This window comes from Hemitrygon akajei, chromosome 19, assembly GCF_048418815.1.
Source record: "Hemitrygon akajei chromosome 19, sHemAka1.3, whole genome shotgun sequence".
Taxonomy (NCBI): Eukaryota; Metazoa; Chordata; class Chondrichthyes; order Myliobatiformes; family Dasyatidae; genus Hemitrygon; species Hemitrygon akajei.
In genome coordinates, this window is record NC_133142.1 from 63,682,781 (window position 1) to 63,699,215 (window position 16,435).

Sequence of the window (16,435 nt, forward strand, 5' to 3'; positions counted from 1 at the left end):
AGGAAAGCAGGTTTATGTGAGAGACTGGGTTGAATTCACAATTCTGTGCAATTTGTTGTCTTAGGCAAAGCAGATGTTTTCTATGGTGCATCTATAAAAACTGTCACGAGTCAAGGGAACATGTTAAATTTCTTCTGGATGCCGCAGTCTCCTCCCATACCCTGGTTGGTAATTTAATTGCCCACTGTAAATTGCCCCTAGTAGATGGGTGAAGCAACAACTCCACCACGATGATCCTCAACACTCACAAAGCTGCATCCTACTCAACTCCGTATACACTAATGACACAATGTAAATTACACTTAGATTCTTTTCTAACTCCTTCCACAAGTTTGCAGATTACACCACCATAATGGATGAATTTCAAATCGCGATGAGTTGGAGTACAGGACTCAGAATCAGGTTTAACATCACTGGCATAGGTCATGAAATTTGTTGTTTTGTGGCATTAGTACAGTACATCATAATAAAAACTATAAATTACAATAAGTACATATATATGTACTGTATATATGCACGCACACACATGTATAAATAAAGTAAGTGGAGCAAAAACAGAGGGAAAAATAACAATGTAGTGTTTATGGGTTCATTGTCCATGAAGAAATCTGAGGGGAAGAAGCTGTCCCTAAAACATTGAGTGTGTTTCCTCAGGCTCCTGTACCTCCCCCTTGATGGTAGTAATGAGAAGAGAGCACATCTAGGGTAATAGGGGTCCTTAATGATGAATGCTGCCTGTTTGAACATCACCTTTTGAAGATGAAGATGAGCACCTTAGTGACAAGTTGTCATGACAACAACCTTTCTCTTATTGTCAACAAAACATAAAGGCTGGTCATTGATTTAAAGAAGGTGGGGGTGTGTGGAAGGGATTGCACACTCTCCCATTATTACATCAATGGTTCGGAGGTTAAGAGGTTTGAATGTATTAGTTCTGAGGTGGAACTATCACCAATATCCTGGTCCAACTGTGGAAATGCTACGTCCAAAAAAGTTCACCAATGCCTCTACTCCTCAGGAAAAATGAAATCTAGCATGTTCCCGTTGATCCTTGCCAATTTTTATCAATAGAAAGCATCCTATCAAGGGGCATCACAGCTTGGTACGGCAACTGCTCTGTCAACAACAGCAAAGAACTGCAGAGAGGCGTGGACATAGCTCAGCACATCAGCAAAACCAGCCTTCCACGGACTCTATTTACACTTCTCACGGTGAAAATATTAAAGACCCTACCCATCTGGACATTGTCTTCTGACCCTTCCCAAAATCCTGAAAGCACGCGCTGCCAGGTTCAAGTTACTAGCCTGCCGGTACAAGATTATTGAAGAGCACCCTAATATAAAATGGATTTTTAACCTCACAATCTACTTCGATTTGATATTGCATCTATTGTCTACCTGCACTGCACTTTCTCTGTAAACTTATTCCGTTATGGTTTTCCTTTGTTACAATGCACTGTTGTAATTATCTGTATGGATAACATAAAAAACATGGCATTTCACTGTACAATAATAAATGTAACAAAGAGAAAAGATTAAGGAGATTAGCCTTTCTTGTCACATGTACATCAAAACATACAGAGAAATGCAAGCAACACACACAAAATGCTGGAGGAACTCAGCAGGCCACGCAGCCTCCATGGAAAAAGGTATGGTCGACGTTTTGGGCTGAGACCCTTCAGCAAGACTGAAGTAAAAAAGATGAGGAGTAGATTTAAAAGGTAGGGGAGGGGAGGGATATCACCAAGTGATAGGTGAAACCAGGAGGGGGAGGGGTGAAGTAAAGAGCTGGGAAGTTGATTCGCAAAAGAGATACAAGGCTGGAGAAGGGAGAGTCTGATAGGAGAGGACCAAAGGCCATGAACGAAAGAAAAGGGGGGAAGAGCACCAGAGGGAGGCAATGGGCATGCAAGGAGATAAGGTGAGAAAGGGAAAAGGGGATGGGGAATGGTGAAGGGGGGGCATGACTGGAAGCTCGAGAAATCGATGTTCATGTCATCAGGTTGGAGGCTAACCAGACGGAATATAAGGTGTTGTTCCTCCAACCTGAGTGTGGCCTGATCACGACAGTAGAGGAGGACATGGATTGACATGTCAGAATAGGAATAGGAAGTGGGATTAAAACGGGTGGCCACTGGGAGATCCCACTTTTTCTGGCGGACAGACTGTTGGCACTCAGCGAAGCGGTCTCCTAACTTAGACTGGATCTCATCAATATACAGGAGTCAATAAATGACCCCAACAGACTCAAAGGTGAAGTGTTGCCTCACCTGGAAGGACTGTTTGAGGCTCTGAATGGTAGGGAAGGAGGAGGTGTAGGGGCAGGTGTAGCACTTGCTCTGCTTGCAATGATGTGCCAGGATCAGTGAGGAGGGACGAATGGACAAGGGAGTTGTGTAGGGAGCAATCCCTGTGGAAAGCAGAAAGTTGGGGGGGGGGGGGGGAGGGCAAGGAGTGCTTGGTGGTGGGATCCCATTGGGAGTGGCCAAAGTTGCAGAGAATTATGTGCTGGACGCGGAGGCTGGTGGGCTGGTAGGTGAGAACAGGAGGAACCCTATCTCTGGTAGGGTGGCAGGAGGATGGGGTGAGAGCAGATGTGTGTGAAATGAAAAAGATGAGGTTGAGAGCAGCGTTGATGGTGGAGGAAGGGAAGCCCCTTTCTTTGAAACAGGAGGATATTTCTTTCAGTCTAGAATGAAAAGGCTCATCCTGAGAGCAGATGCAGCAGAGATGGAGGAATTGAGAGGAGATGGTGTTTTTACAAGTATCAGGTGGGAAGAGGTATAGCCCAGGTAGCTGTGAGAGTCTGTGGGTTTGTTATAGACATCAGGAGATAAGCTATCTCCAGAGATAGAGAAAGAGAAATCAAGAAAGGGAAGGGAGGTGTCGGAAATGGGCCAGGTAAATTTGAGGGCTGAAATTGGAGGCAAAGTTGATGAAGTCGATGAGCTCGGCATGGGTGCAAGAAGCAGCACCAATGCAGTCGTTGATTTAGCGAAGAAAAAGTGCGGGACAGACACCAGTGCAGGCTTGGAACATGGACTGTTCCACATAACCGACAAACAGGTAGGCATAGCTGGGACCCATACGAGAGCTCATGGCTACCCCCTTTGTTTGAAGGAAGTGGGAGGAGCCAAAGGAGAAATTATAAAGAGAGAAGACAACTTCCACTAGGCAGAGGAGAGTGGTGGTGGAGGGGAACTGGTTGGGTCTGGTGTCCAGAATGACACCAAGAGCTTTGTGGCTTTGCTGGTAGGGGATGGAGGTGTAGAGAGACCGGATATCCATGGTGAAAGTAAGATGGCGGGGGCCAGGGAACATGAAACCATTGGAAAGATCCAGAGCCTGTGAAGCATTGTGGATGTAGGTTGGACGGGACTGAACTGGAGGAGATTAGGCAGTTGAGGATACGAATTCAGTGGAGCAGGAACAAGCTGAAACCTGGACAAGCGGGTTTGTGGATCTTGGGTAGGAGTTAGTACTGGGCATAGGAACTATGAGCTTGGTGGCAGAGAATGAGAGATCCTCAGAGCTAATAAAGTCAGTGATGGTGTGGGAGACAATGGCTTGGTGCTCCTTAGTGGGGTGCTGTTCGAGGGAAATGCATCTTTTGTGTCAGCAAGCTACACAGACTGAGGATGTGCTGGGGGCAAGTGTCATCATGCTTTGGTACCAACATAGCATGCCCACAATTTACCAACCTGAAGCCATACGTCTTTAGACCATGTGAGGAAACCAAAGCACCAGGGAGAAACCCATGTGGTCATGGGGAGAACGTACAAACTTCTTACAGACAGTAGCGGGAATTGAACTCAGTTTGAAATAATAAACCAATTCAATTCTATTCTATTCAATTTGGAAGTAGACTATGAATGAGTAAAATTTGTGAGGGTCAGTACAGATTGGTTGGTTTGAAGGATTTAAGAGTGTGGGTGACTCTCTGACAGATCTCTGCAAACTCACTTTCTGGTGATGCACGAACTTCTGAAGGTTACAGCACAAGGGTCCGTTGTTGACAAAAGGCCTAAGGCCACGGCACCACATGGGGTTAAAACAGAGTGAGACACAGTGTGAGAGGCTTGAAAGGGAACAATCATCCATAGAGTGCCTGTACAACATGTGCCTTTAATCAGCTTTCAATTAAGAGTCAGAGATTCTCTGAACAGACAGACTGAGAGACAGAGGGGGAGAATTGGCTGAAGTCTGCCTGGAGAATTCACAGAACAGGCTGCAGGTGGAGAAGGAAACAGGGAATCAATGCGACCCTGCCTCCTGCTGGTGTACTTGGCTGAACGGGATTGTGAAGTGGATGTTTTCAGAGTGCGCTGTCGACCACATGAATGAGCAGAGAACATTACAGCAGAGGAAGAGGCAATTCATCCCACAATGGCTGTGATAACCATGATGCTATATAAACTAAACCCAGTTCAAGACTGTTCAAGGTCATTTCCAGTACACAACTGTAAAGGAGAAGGAAATTATTGTTACTCCAGATCCCATGCAACACAAAAAACTCACAATAAGATAAGGAACACAATAATAGAAACAGAAAATCTACAGCACAATACAGGCCCTTCGGCCCACAAAGTTGGGCCAAACATGGCCCTACCTTAAAATTACTTGGGTTACCCAAAGCCCTCTACTTTTCTAAGCTCCATGTACCTATCCAAAAGTCCCTTAAAAGACCCTATCGTATCCGCCTCCACCACCGTTACCAGCAGCCCATTCCACGCACTCACCACACTCTGCATAAAAAACTTACCCTGACATCTCCTCTGTACCTACTCTCCAGCACCTTAAACTTGTGCCCTCTTGTGGCAGCCATTTCAGCCCTGGGAAAAAGCCTCTGATTATCCACACAATTTTTGCCTCTCATCTTCTTATACACCTCTATCAGGTCACCTCTCATCCTCTGTTGCTCCAAGGAGAAAAGGCCCAGTTCACTCAACCTGTTTTCATAAAGCATGCTCCCCAATCCAGGCAATATCCTTGTAAATCTCCTTTGCACCCTTTCGATGGTTTCCACATCCTTCCTGTAGTGAGGCGACCAGAACTGAGCAGAATACTCCAAGTGGGGTCTGACCAGGGTCCTATATAGCTGCAACATTACCTCTCGACTCCTAAACTCAATTCCACGATTGATGAAGGCCAATACACCGTACACCTTCTTAACCACAGAGTCAACCTGCGCAGCTGCTTTAAGCTTCCTATAGACTCGGACCCCAAGATCCCTCTGATCCTCCACACTGCCAAGAGTCTTATCATTAATACTATATTCTGCCATCATATTTGACCTACCAAAATGAACATTTATCTGGGTTGAACTCCATCTGCCACTTCTCAGTCCAGTTTTGCATCCTATCAATGTCCCGCTGTAACCTCTGACAGCCCTCCACACTATCCACAACACCCCCAACCCTTGTGTCATAAAAAACACAAACGTAAATACATAAGATAACCTATATATGTAGCTTGATTGTATGTCCATAAAGTGATAAAAGCCACAGGAGCATCGGTACATATGGTGACTCTGACAGGAAGTGATACAGTGGTGGTAGGGTGTGTCAGTGGATGAAGGCGTTCATCAGTCTTACTGCTTGGGGAATGTTACAGTTTTTGAATTTGGTGGTCCTGGTGTGGATGCGATGCAGCCTCCTCTATGACAGGAGTTTGACAAATGGTCCATGAGCAGGATGGGTAGGATCTTTTATGATGTTACTGGCCCTTTTCTAGCACCTTTCAGTATATATGTCTGCTATACATGATCCATATCCCTCCATGCATTGCATGATCATGTGTCTCCTAAAGGTTGATTGTTATAGTTATTCCACTACTAGCTCTGGCAGTTCATTCCAGATACCTATCTCCACGTAAAAAGAAACTTGTCCCACATGTCTCTTTTAAACTTCATCACTCTTGCTTTAAAGGTATGCACTCTTGTATTTGGCATTTTTACCCTGTGAAAAAGACTATATGACATAGCAGAAGAATTAGGCCATTTAGCCCATTCCATTCTGTTCTGTCAATCCATCACAGCTGATCCCGGATCCTACTTAACCCCATACACCTGCTGTCTTGCCATAACTTTTGATGCCCTGACCAACCAGGAAAATATCAAATTTTGCTTTAAATATACCCACAGTCTTGGCCTCCAAAGCTGTCTGTGGCAGAGCATTCCAGAGATTCACTACAGTCTGGCTAAAAAAATTCCTCTTTCCCTGTGTTATAAAAAGTTGCCCCTCAACTTTTAGGCAATTTCCTCTGGTTCTGGATATCCCCACCAGAGGAAACATCCTCTCCACATCCACCCTATCTAGTCCTTTCAACATTCAGTAGCTTTCAATGAGATTCTACCCACAGTCCTCTAAATTCCAGTGAGTACAGGCCCAAAGCTGCTAAACACTCATCATATGTTAACCCTTTCGTTCTGGAACCATCCTCATGAATCTCCTCTCGACTCTCTCAATGACAACACATCCTTTCTGAGATATGGGGCCCAAAACTGTTGACAATACTCCAAGTGCAGCCTGACTAGTGTTTTATAAAACATCAGCATTATCTCCTTGCTTTTATATTCTATTCCCCGTGAAATGAATGCCAACATTGCATTTGCCTTCTTTAACACATCTGCAAATTAACCTTCTGGGACTCTTGCACAAGGACTCCTAAATCCCTTTGCACCTTTGATGTTTGAATTTTCTCACGATTTAGATAATAGTCTGCACTTTTTGTTCCTTTTACCAAAATGCATTACCATACATTTCCCAATAGTGTATTGCATCTGACACTATTTTGTCCATTCTTCCAATTTGTTTGTCCTTCTGCAATCATATTGCTTCCTCAGCACTACCTAGCCTCCACCTATCTTCGTATCATCTGCAAAATTTGCCACAAAGCCATGAATTTCATTATCTAAATCAATGACAAACTATGTGAAAAGCAGGGGTCAATACTGACCCCCGAGGAACACCACTAATCACTGACAGCCAACTAGAAAAGGGCCTTTTTATTCCAACTCACTGCCTCCTGCCTGTCAGCCATTCCTGTCAGCCTGTCATGCCAGTTTCTTTCCTGTAATGCCATGGAATTTTAGCTTGCTAAGCAGCCTCATGTGTGGCACTTTTATCAAATGCCTTCTGAAAAGCAAAGTAAATAACATCCACTGCCTCTCCTTTGTCCACTCTGCTTGTTACTTCCTCAAAGAGCTCTAACAATATTGTCAGGATGATTTCCCTTTACAGAAACCATGCTGACTTTGACTTATTTTTATCATTAATCTCCAGTACCCCAAAACATCATCCTTAATAATGGACTCCTACACTTGCCCAACCACTGAGGTTAGGCCAATTGGCCGATAATTTCCTTTCTTTTGCTTTCTTCCTTTCTAGTCCTTCAGAACCACAGCATAATCAAGTGATTCCTGAAAGATCATAACCAATCTATCTGCTATCTCTTCAGCAGCCTTCCTAGGACTCTAGGATGTAGTCCATCTGGTTGAGGTGACTTATCCACCTTAAGGCCTTTGAGTTTGCCCAGCACTTTTTCCTTTGTAATAGCAATGACACTCACTCCTGCTCCCTGACACTCAAGGACCTCTGATGCTAGTGTGTTCCAAAGGGAAGTTCATCTGCCATTTCTTTGTCCCCCATTATTACCACACGAGCATCATTTTCCAGTGGTCCAATATCAACTCTCACCTCCCATTTACTCTTTATATAACTGAAAAAAACTTTTACTATCCTGCTTTATATGATAGGCTAGTTTGCCCTCATTTCATCTTTTCCCTTCTAGCTTTTCACTTGTTTTTTTGGAAGGGGGGGAAGAGAGGGGAGGTGAGGGGGGGAGGTGGGGGAGGGAGGGGCAGTGGGGGAGAAGGAAGGGAGAGGAGGAGAGTGGAGTGGGAGAGGGGAGAGGGAGAGAGAGGTGAGGGTAATGGGTGAGGGCGACTTGGAGGATGAGAGCGAAAGGGTGGCTGTGGGGGAGGGGTAGCGAGGGCATGGGCAAGGTCGAAGGGAAGGCGGGGGAGGGTAAGGGCGAGGGGCCAGCTTGCTTGATCTCTCTTAGTGCAAAACTTTCAGAAAGGCAGCAAATCTTGTGATCATCTGCTGTGTTCAAGTCAAAGTTTATTATCACTGTGTGTATATGTCACCATCTATGACAGTGTGTATACACCTTACCTTACAGGAATTCACAGGAAAATAAAGAAATGCAATAAAATGTATGAGAAACTATACATAAATAAAGACGGATATCATTGCAAGTGAATATGAGCTTTATTCTATTTCAACATAACCTTATATACAGGGGAAGGTGGGGTGCCTTTAATCCAGTAGTCTCTTCTTGCCTTGTCTCCAAATCTTCCCATTGAGATTTAGCCCCATGGAAATGAGTGACCACACTTCACTTTGAATTCACTAGCTCAGGTAAATCTCGGGTCCTCTCATCTCACTCCCCAAGCTTTGATGTATGGGGTATTGCTGCCACCTAGTTGATATTTCATATAGCAAACAGAAACAGATCCAAATATCATCCCAAGCTACCACAGCAAGGCCCCAAGTATACATGACCACATCTGGGCTGTCACGGGATTAATCAAGCAATAAAGTGCCTATTGGTCAACCTATTAACCCTTTTACAGTGCTCTTCCAAACTCCAAAACCATGAGCTGTAGTAGCATTGCACTAACTGCTATGCCAGCATGATGTCCCTCGGTGACAGAGGTGTATAAATTGATAAGAGGCATAGATTAAGTGGACAGCCAAAGACTGGCTGAAATGGATAATATGTCTGGGCATAAGTTCAAGGTGATTGGAGGAGAGTATGGCTGGGGTGGTGGGAGGGTGAATGTCAGAGGTAAGTTCACAGAGAGTGATGCCCTGCCAGTGGTAGTGGCAGAGGGACATACATTAGGGACATTTAGGAGACTCATATAGGCACATGGATGATTAAAAATGGGGGCTATGTGGAAGGGAAACATTAGACTGATCTTAGAGCAGGTTAAATGGTTGGCAAGTTCTATGTCACTGTATTTTGATCTCTCCAGCAGACCAAAATTAATGCCATTTGCTTTGACTCACCGCAATGTCACTGGGCCTGAAGAGGAACTGCCGGTTGAGGTTTGACCGCTCGATGGTGTCCATATCTGTCACGGTGACGCTCCCACCTTCTCCTGCTCCCAGACCAATCATGGCAAAGTTCTTCAGAAGCTCACAGCCAATGGCACCAGCACCCACCTGCACAAGCACAGTGAGGATGAGTGAGAAAGTGTCGGAGGGCAAAAACCCCTTTCCCGATCTCAAAGGGTATACTTGAGGTAGGGGCATGTTGCAAGGAAACCAACCTCCTGGGAAGACATCAAAGATGGCAGTGGTGGAAAAAGTCTTTAGAGCAGACAAGTAAGAAAGATGGAGCTGCCAGAGCTTTCCCTGACCTCTCCCGGGAAGAGGGAAGTGAAAAGTGGGACAGAATGGAGTTGGAGGGGGGCAGAATGAGCAAGACCTCAGATTAAGGAGGGTAAGCAAATGCAAAGGTGGGAAAAGGGCTGGAGGACAGAGGGAATTACTTTGCCCAGAGGACAACCTCAGACAGGAAATGAGTAGCTGGAAGCAGTGAAGAGGCAGCTAAGTTTTCCCATTGGGCCAAACACGAACATGACCAAGGTTAGGTGGAAACCTTGGTCAGCATGTACCAGTTGGGCAGAAGGGCCTGTTCCTGTACTGACTTTATGGGAGGCACTGCATGTAAGGAGGGTAGTTAACCCTTAACTGCCCTCTTGCATGGAGTTATAGAGGTGTTGAGCATGGAAAGAATCTTTTTAAGACCATAAGACCCTAAGATATAGGAGCAGAAGGAGGCCATTCAGCCCATCGATGATGCTCCACCATTCAATCATGGGCTGATCCAATTCCTCCAGTCATCCTCACTCCCCTGCCTTCTCCCCATACCTTTTAATGCCCTGGCTAATCAAGAACCTATCTATCTCTGCCTTAAATACACCCAAAGCCTTGGCCTCCACAGCTGCTCATGGCAACAAATTCCACAGATTTACCACCCTCTGACTAAAGTAATTTCTCCGAATCTCAGTAAAAGGACATCCTTCAATCCTGAAGTTGTGCTCTCTTATCCTAGAATCCCCTACCACGGGAAATAACTTTGCCATATCTAATCTGTTCAAACCTTTTAACATTTGGAATGTTTCTATGAGATCCCCCCTCATTCCCCTGAGTTCCAGGGAATACAGCCCAAAAGCTACCAGAAATTCCTCATACGGTAATGCTTATATTCCTGGAATCATTCTTGTGAATCTTCTCTGAATCCTCTCCAATGTCAGTATATCCTTTCTAAAATAAGGAGCCCAAAAATGCACACAGTTTATAGAGTGCCTTATAGAGCCTCAACATCACATACCTGCTCTTATTTTCTTTACCTCTAGAAATGAGTGCCAACATTGCATTTGCCTTCTTCACAACCAACTCAACCGGGAGGTTAACCTTTAGGGTATCCTGCACAAGGACCTCCCAAGTCCCTTTGCATTTCTGCATTTTGAATTCTCTCCGTATCTAAATAATAGTTTGCCCGTTTATTTCTTCCACCAAAGTGCATGACTATACACTATATAACATTGTTTTCATTTGCCACTTCTTTGCCAATTCCCCTAAACTATCTCTCTGCAGGCTCTCTGTTTCCTCAACACTACTCCTCCATCTATCTTTGAATCATCGGCAAATTTAGCCACAAATCATTGACATACTGTAAAAATCAGCGGTCCCAACACTGACCTTTGTGGAACTCCATTGGGAATAGGATCCCCGTTTTCTGCCAACCAGCCAATGCTAGTAACTTCCCTGTAATTCCATGGGCACTTATCTTGCTAAGCAGCCTCATGTGTGGCACCTTGTCAAAGGCTTTCTGAAAATCCAAGTACACCATGTCTACTGCATCTCCTTTGTCTCCCCTATTTGTAATTTCCTCAAAGAATTGCAGTCGATTTGTCAGCCAGGATTTTCCTTTCAGGAAACTACGCTGGCTTGGGCCTATCCAGTCATGTGCCTCCAGGTATTCCGTAACATCTTCCCTAACAATCGATTCCAACAACTTCCCAACCACTGAAGTCAGGCTAACAGGTCTATAGATTCCTTTCTGCTGCCTCCCACCCTTCTTAAATAGCAGAATAACATTTGCAATTTTCCAGTCATCTGGTACAATGCCAGAATTTATCGATTCTTGAAAGATCATTGTTAATGCCTCTGCAATCTCTCCAGCTACTTCCTTCAGAATCCGAGGGTGTATTCCATCATGTCCAGGAGATTTATCCACCTTCAGGCCATTAAGCTTCCTGAGCACCTTCTCAGTCGTAATTTTCATTGCACAAACTTCACTTCCCTGACCCTTTACTTCTTTTTACACTTCATATACTTAAAAAACTAACCAGGTTGGCTGGTCCCATTTGCACGGCTTTGGCCTACATCCCTCTATCCAGGAACTGAGCAGAAAACTTGAGGGACAGTAGGAATAGCAATAATTGGAGGGCTCACTATAAGACCCATGGCTGATCAATGAAACCTCCACAGCAAATCTCTCAGCATTCAATCTCTTGCCACCAAAATTGGGAAAGTCCCAATCTCAAACTGCATTTGGACTGCAGTTTGAGACCACATTCAGACCTCACTCTCAGACTGCATTCAGACACACTCTCAGACCGCATTCTGTCCACAGTGGGACTACACTCTCAGAGCGCATTCAGACCACAGTCTCAGACCGCATTCAGATCACAGTACAGTCTCAGACGGCATTCAGATCAGTCTCAGACCGCATTCCGTCCACAGTCTCAGACCGCATTCAGATCACAGTACAGTCTCAGACGGCATTCAGATCAGTCTCAGACCGCATTCCGTCCACAGTCTCAGACCGCATTCAGATCACAGTACAGTCTCAGACCGCATTCAGATCAAAGTACAGTCTCAGACCGCATTCAGATCACAGTCTCAAACCGCCTTCAGTCCACATTCTTAGACCGCGCTCAATCCACATTCTCAGACCACATTCAGATCACAGTACAGTCTCAGACCGCATTCGGTCCACAGCTTCAGACCGCATTCGGTCCACAGCCTCGGACCGCATTCGGTCCACAGCCCCGGACCGCATTCGGTCCACAGCCCCGGACCGCATTCAGATCAGTCTCAGACGGCATTCAGATCAGTCTCAGATGGCATTCAGATCAGTCTCAGACGGCATTCAGATCAGCCTCAGATCGCACTCAGATCAGTCTCAGACGGCATTCAGATCAGTCTCAGACGGCATTCAGATCAGCCACAGATCGCATTCAGATCAGTCTCAGTCCGCATTCAGATCAGTCTCAGACCGCATTCGATCCACAGTCTCAGACCGCACTCGGTCCACATTCTTAGACCGCCTTCAGTCCACATTCTTAGACCGCGCTCAATCCACATTCTCAGACCACATTCAGATCACAGTACAGTCTCAGACCGCATTCGGTCCACAGCTTCAGACCGCATTCGGTCCACAGCCTCAGACCGCATTCGGTCCACATTCTCAGACCGCATTCAGTCCACAGCCCCGGACCGCATTCAGATCAGTCTCAGACGGCATTCAGATCAGTCTCAGACGGCATTCAGATCAGTCTCAGACGGCATTCAGATCAGCCTCAAACCGCATTCAGATCAGTCTAAGACGGCATTCAGATCAGTCTCAGACGACATTCAGATCAGTCTCAGACGGCATTCAGATCAGCCTCAAACCGCATTCAGATCAGTCTAAGACGGCATTCAGATCAGTCTCAGACGACATTCAGATCAGTCTCAGACCGCATTCGATCCACAGTCTCAGAACGCATTCAGATCAGTCTCGGACCGCATTCGGTCCACAGCCCCGGACCGCATTCGGTTCACAGCCCCGGACCGCATTCGGATCAGTCTCAGACGGCATTCGGAACAGTCTCAGACCGCATTCGGTCCACAGCCTCAGACCGCATTCGGTCCACAGCCTCAGACCGCACTCGGTCCACAGTCTCAGACCGCACTCCGTCCACAGTCTCAGACCGCACTCCGTCCACAGTCTCAGACCGCATTCCGTCCACAGTCTCAGACCGCATTCAGACTGTACTCTCAGACCGCATTCGGTCCACAGCCCCGGACCGCATTCGGTTCACAGCCCCGGACCGCATTCGGATCAGTCTCAGACGGCATTCGGAACAGTCTCAGACCGCATTCGGTCCACAGCCTCAGACCGCATTCGGTCCACAGCCTCAGACCGCACTCGGTCCACAGTCTCAGACCGCACTCCGTCCACAGTCTCAGACCGCACTCGGTCCACAGTCTCAGACCGCATTCGATCCACAGTCTCAGACCGCATTCAGATCAGTCTCGGACGGCATTCAGATCAGTCTCAGACGGCATTCAGATCAGTCTCAGACGGCATTCAGATCAGCCTCAGACCGCATTCAGATCAGTCTCAGACCGCATTCGATCCACAGTCTCAGACCGCATTCAGATCAGTCTCGGACGGCATTCAGATCAGTCTCGGACGGCATTCAGATCAGTCTCAGACGGCATTCAGATCAGCCTCAGACGGCATTCAGATCAGTCTCAGACGGCATTCAGATCAGTCTCAGACGGCATTCAGATCAGCCTCAGACCGCATTCAGATCAGTCTCAGACGGCATTCAGATCAGTCTCAGACGGCATTCAGATCAGTCTCAGACCGCATTCGATCCACAGTCTCAGACCGCATTCGATCCACAGTCTCGGACCGCATTCAGATCAGTCTCGGACGGCATTCAGATCAGTCTCAGATGGCATTCAGATCAGTCTCAGACGGCATTCAGATCAGTCTCAGACTGCATTCAGATCCGTCTCAGACGGCAGTCAGATCAGTCTCAGACGGCATTCAGATCAGTCTCAGACCGCATTCGATCCACAGTCTCAGACCGCATTCAGATCAGTCTCGGACGGCATTCAGATCAGTCTCGGACGGCATTCAGATCAGTCTTAGACAGCATTCAGATCAGTCTCAGACGGCATTCAGATCAGTCTCAGACGGCATTCAGATCAGCCTCAGACCGCATTCAGATCAGTCTCAGACCGCATTCAGATCAGTCTCAGACGGCATTCAGATCAGTCTTGGACCGCATTCGGTCCACAGCCCCGGACCGCATTCGGATCAGTCTCAGACCGCACTCCGTCCACAGTCTCAGACCGCACTCCGTCCACAGTCTCAGACCGCATTCGATCCACAGTCTCAGACCGCATTCAGATCAGTCTCAGACGGCATTCAGATCAGTCTCAGACGGCATTCAGATCAGCCTCAGACCGCATACAGATCAGTCTCAGACCGCATTCAGATCAGTCTCAGACGGCATTCAGATCAGTCTCAGACCGCATTCGATCCACAGTCTCAGACCACGTTCAGATCAGTCTCGGACCGCATTCGGTCCACAGCCCCGGACCGCATTCGGATCAGTCTCAGACTGCATTCAGATCAGTCTCACACCGCACTCCGTCCACAGTCTCAGACCGCACTCCGTCCACAGTCTCAGACCGCATTCGATCCACAATCTCAGACGGCATTCAGATCAGTCTCAGACCGCATTCAGATCAGTCTCAGACGGCATTCAGATCAGTCTCAGACCGCATTCGATCCACAGTCTCAGACCACATTCAGATCAGTCTCGGACCGCATTCGGTCCACAGCCCCGGACCGCATTCGGATCAGTCTCAGACGGCATTCAGATCAGTCTCACACCGCACTCCGTCCACAGTCTCAGACCGCACTCCGTCCACAGTCTCAGACCGCATTCAATCCACAATCTCAGACGGCATTCAGATCAGTCTCGGACCGCATTCAGATCAGTCTCAGACCGCATTCGATCCACAGTCTCAGACCACATTCAGATCAGTCTCGGACCGCATTCGGTCCACAGCCCTGGACCGCATTCGGTCCACAGCCCTGGACCACATTCGGATCAGTCTCAGACGGCATGCGGATCAGTATCAGACCGCATTCGATCCACAGTCTCAGACCGCATTCAGATCAGTCTCGGACGGCATTCAGATCAGTCTCAGACGGCATTCAGATCAGTCTCAGACGGCATTCAGATCAGCCTCAGACCGCATTCAGATCAGTCTCAGACCGCATTCGATCCACAGTCTCAGACCGCATTCAGATCAGTCTCGGACGGCATTCAGATCAGTCTCGGACGGCATTCAGATCAGCCTCAGACCGCATTCAGATCAGTCTCAGACCGCATTCAGATCAGTCTCAGACGGCATTCAGATCAGCCTCAGACCGCATTCAGATCAGTCTCAGACCGCATTCGATCCACAGTCTCAGACCGCATTCGATCCACAGTCTCAGACCGCATTCGATCCACAGTCTCAGACCGCATTCAGATCAGTCTCGGACGGCATTCAGATCAGTCTCGGACGGCATTCAGATCAGTCTCAGACGGCATTCAGATCAGTCTCAGACCGCATTCAGATCAGTCTCAGACGGCAGTCAGATCAGTCTCAGACGGCATTCAGATCAGTCTCAGACGGCATTCAGATCAGTCTCAGACCGCATTCAGATCAGTCTCAGACGGCATTCAGATCAGTCTCCGACCGCATTCGGTCCACAGCCCCGGACCGCATTCGGTCCACAGCCCCGGACCGCATTCGGATCAGTCTCAGACCGCATTCGGATCAGTCTCAGACCGCATTCAGATCAGTCTCAGACCGCACTCCGTCCACAGTCTCAGACCGCATTCGATCCACAGTCTCAGACCGCATTCAGATCAGTCTCGGACGGCATTCAGATCAGTCTCAGACCGCATTCAGATCAGTCTCAGACGGCATTCAGATCAGCCTCAGACCGCATTCAGATCAGTCTCAGACCGCATTCAGATCAGTCTCAGACGGCATTCAGATCAGTCTCAGACCGCATTCGATCCACAGTCTCAGACCACGTTCAGATCAGTCCCGGACCGCATTCGGATCAGTCTCAGACTGCATTCAGATCAGTCTCACACCGCACTCCATCCACAGTCTCAGACCGCACTCCGTCCACAGTCTCAGACCGCATTCGATCCACAATCTCAGACGGCATTCAGATCAGTCTCAGACCGCATTCAGATCAGTCTCAGACGGCATTCAGATCAGTCTCAGACCGCATTCGATCCACAGTCTCAGACCACATTCAGATCAGTCTCGGACCGCATTCGGTCCACAGCCCCGGACCGCATTCGGATCAGTCTCAGACGGCATTCAGATCAGTCTCACACCGCACTCCGTCCACAGTCTCAGACCGCACTCCGTCCACAGTCTCAGACCGCATTCGATCCACAATCTCAGACGGCATTCAGATCAGTCTCAGACCGCATTCAGATCAGTCTCAGACCGCATTCGATCCACAGTCTCAGACCACATTCAGATCAGTCTCGG

At 47.5% G+C, this 16,435-nt stretch overlaps 1 protein-coding gene across 1 annotated transcript in view; it reads right to left on the reverse strand.

The window, feature by feature from the left end:
* Window positions 1-16,435, reverse strand: part of LOC140741996 (ubiquitin-like modifier-activating enzyme 1) — a 430,112-nt gene that overhangs the window by 353,149 nt on the left and 60,528 nt on the right. Inside the window, exon 13 of the mRNA XM_073072650.1 lies at window positions 9,077-9,232. Coding sequence (XP_072928751.1) covers window positions 9,077-9,232 — 156 coding nt within the window. The remainder of the gene's footprint in view (window positions 1-9,076; window positions 9,233-16,435) is intronic.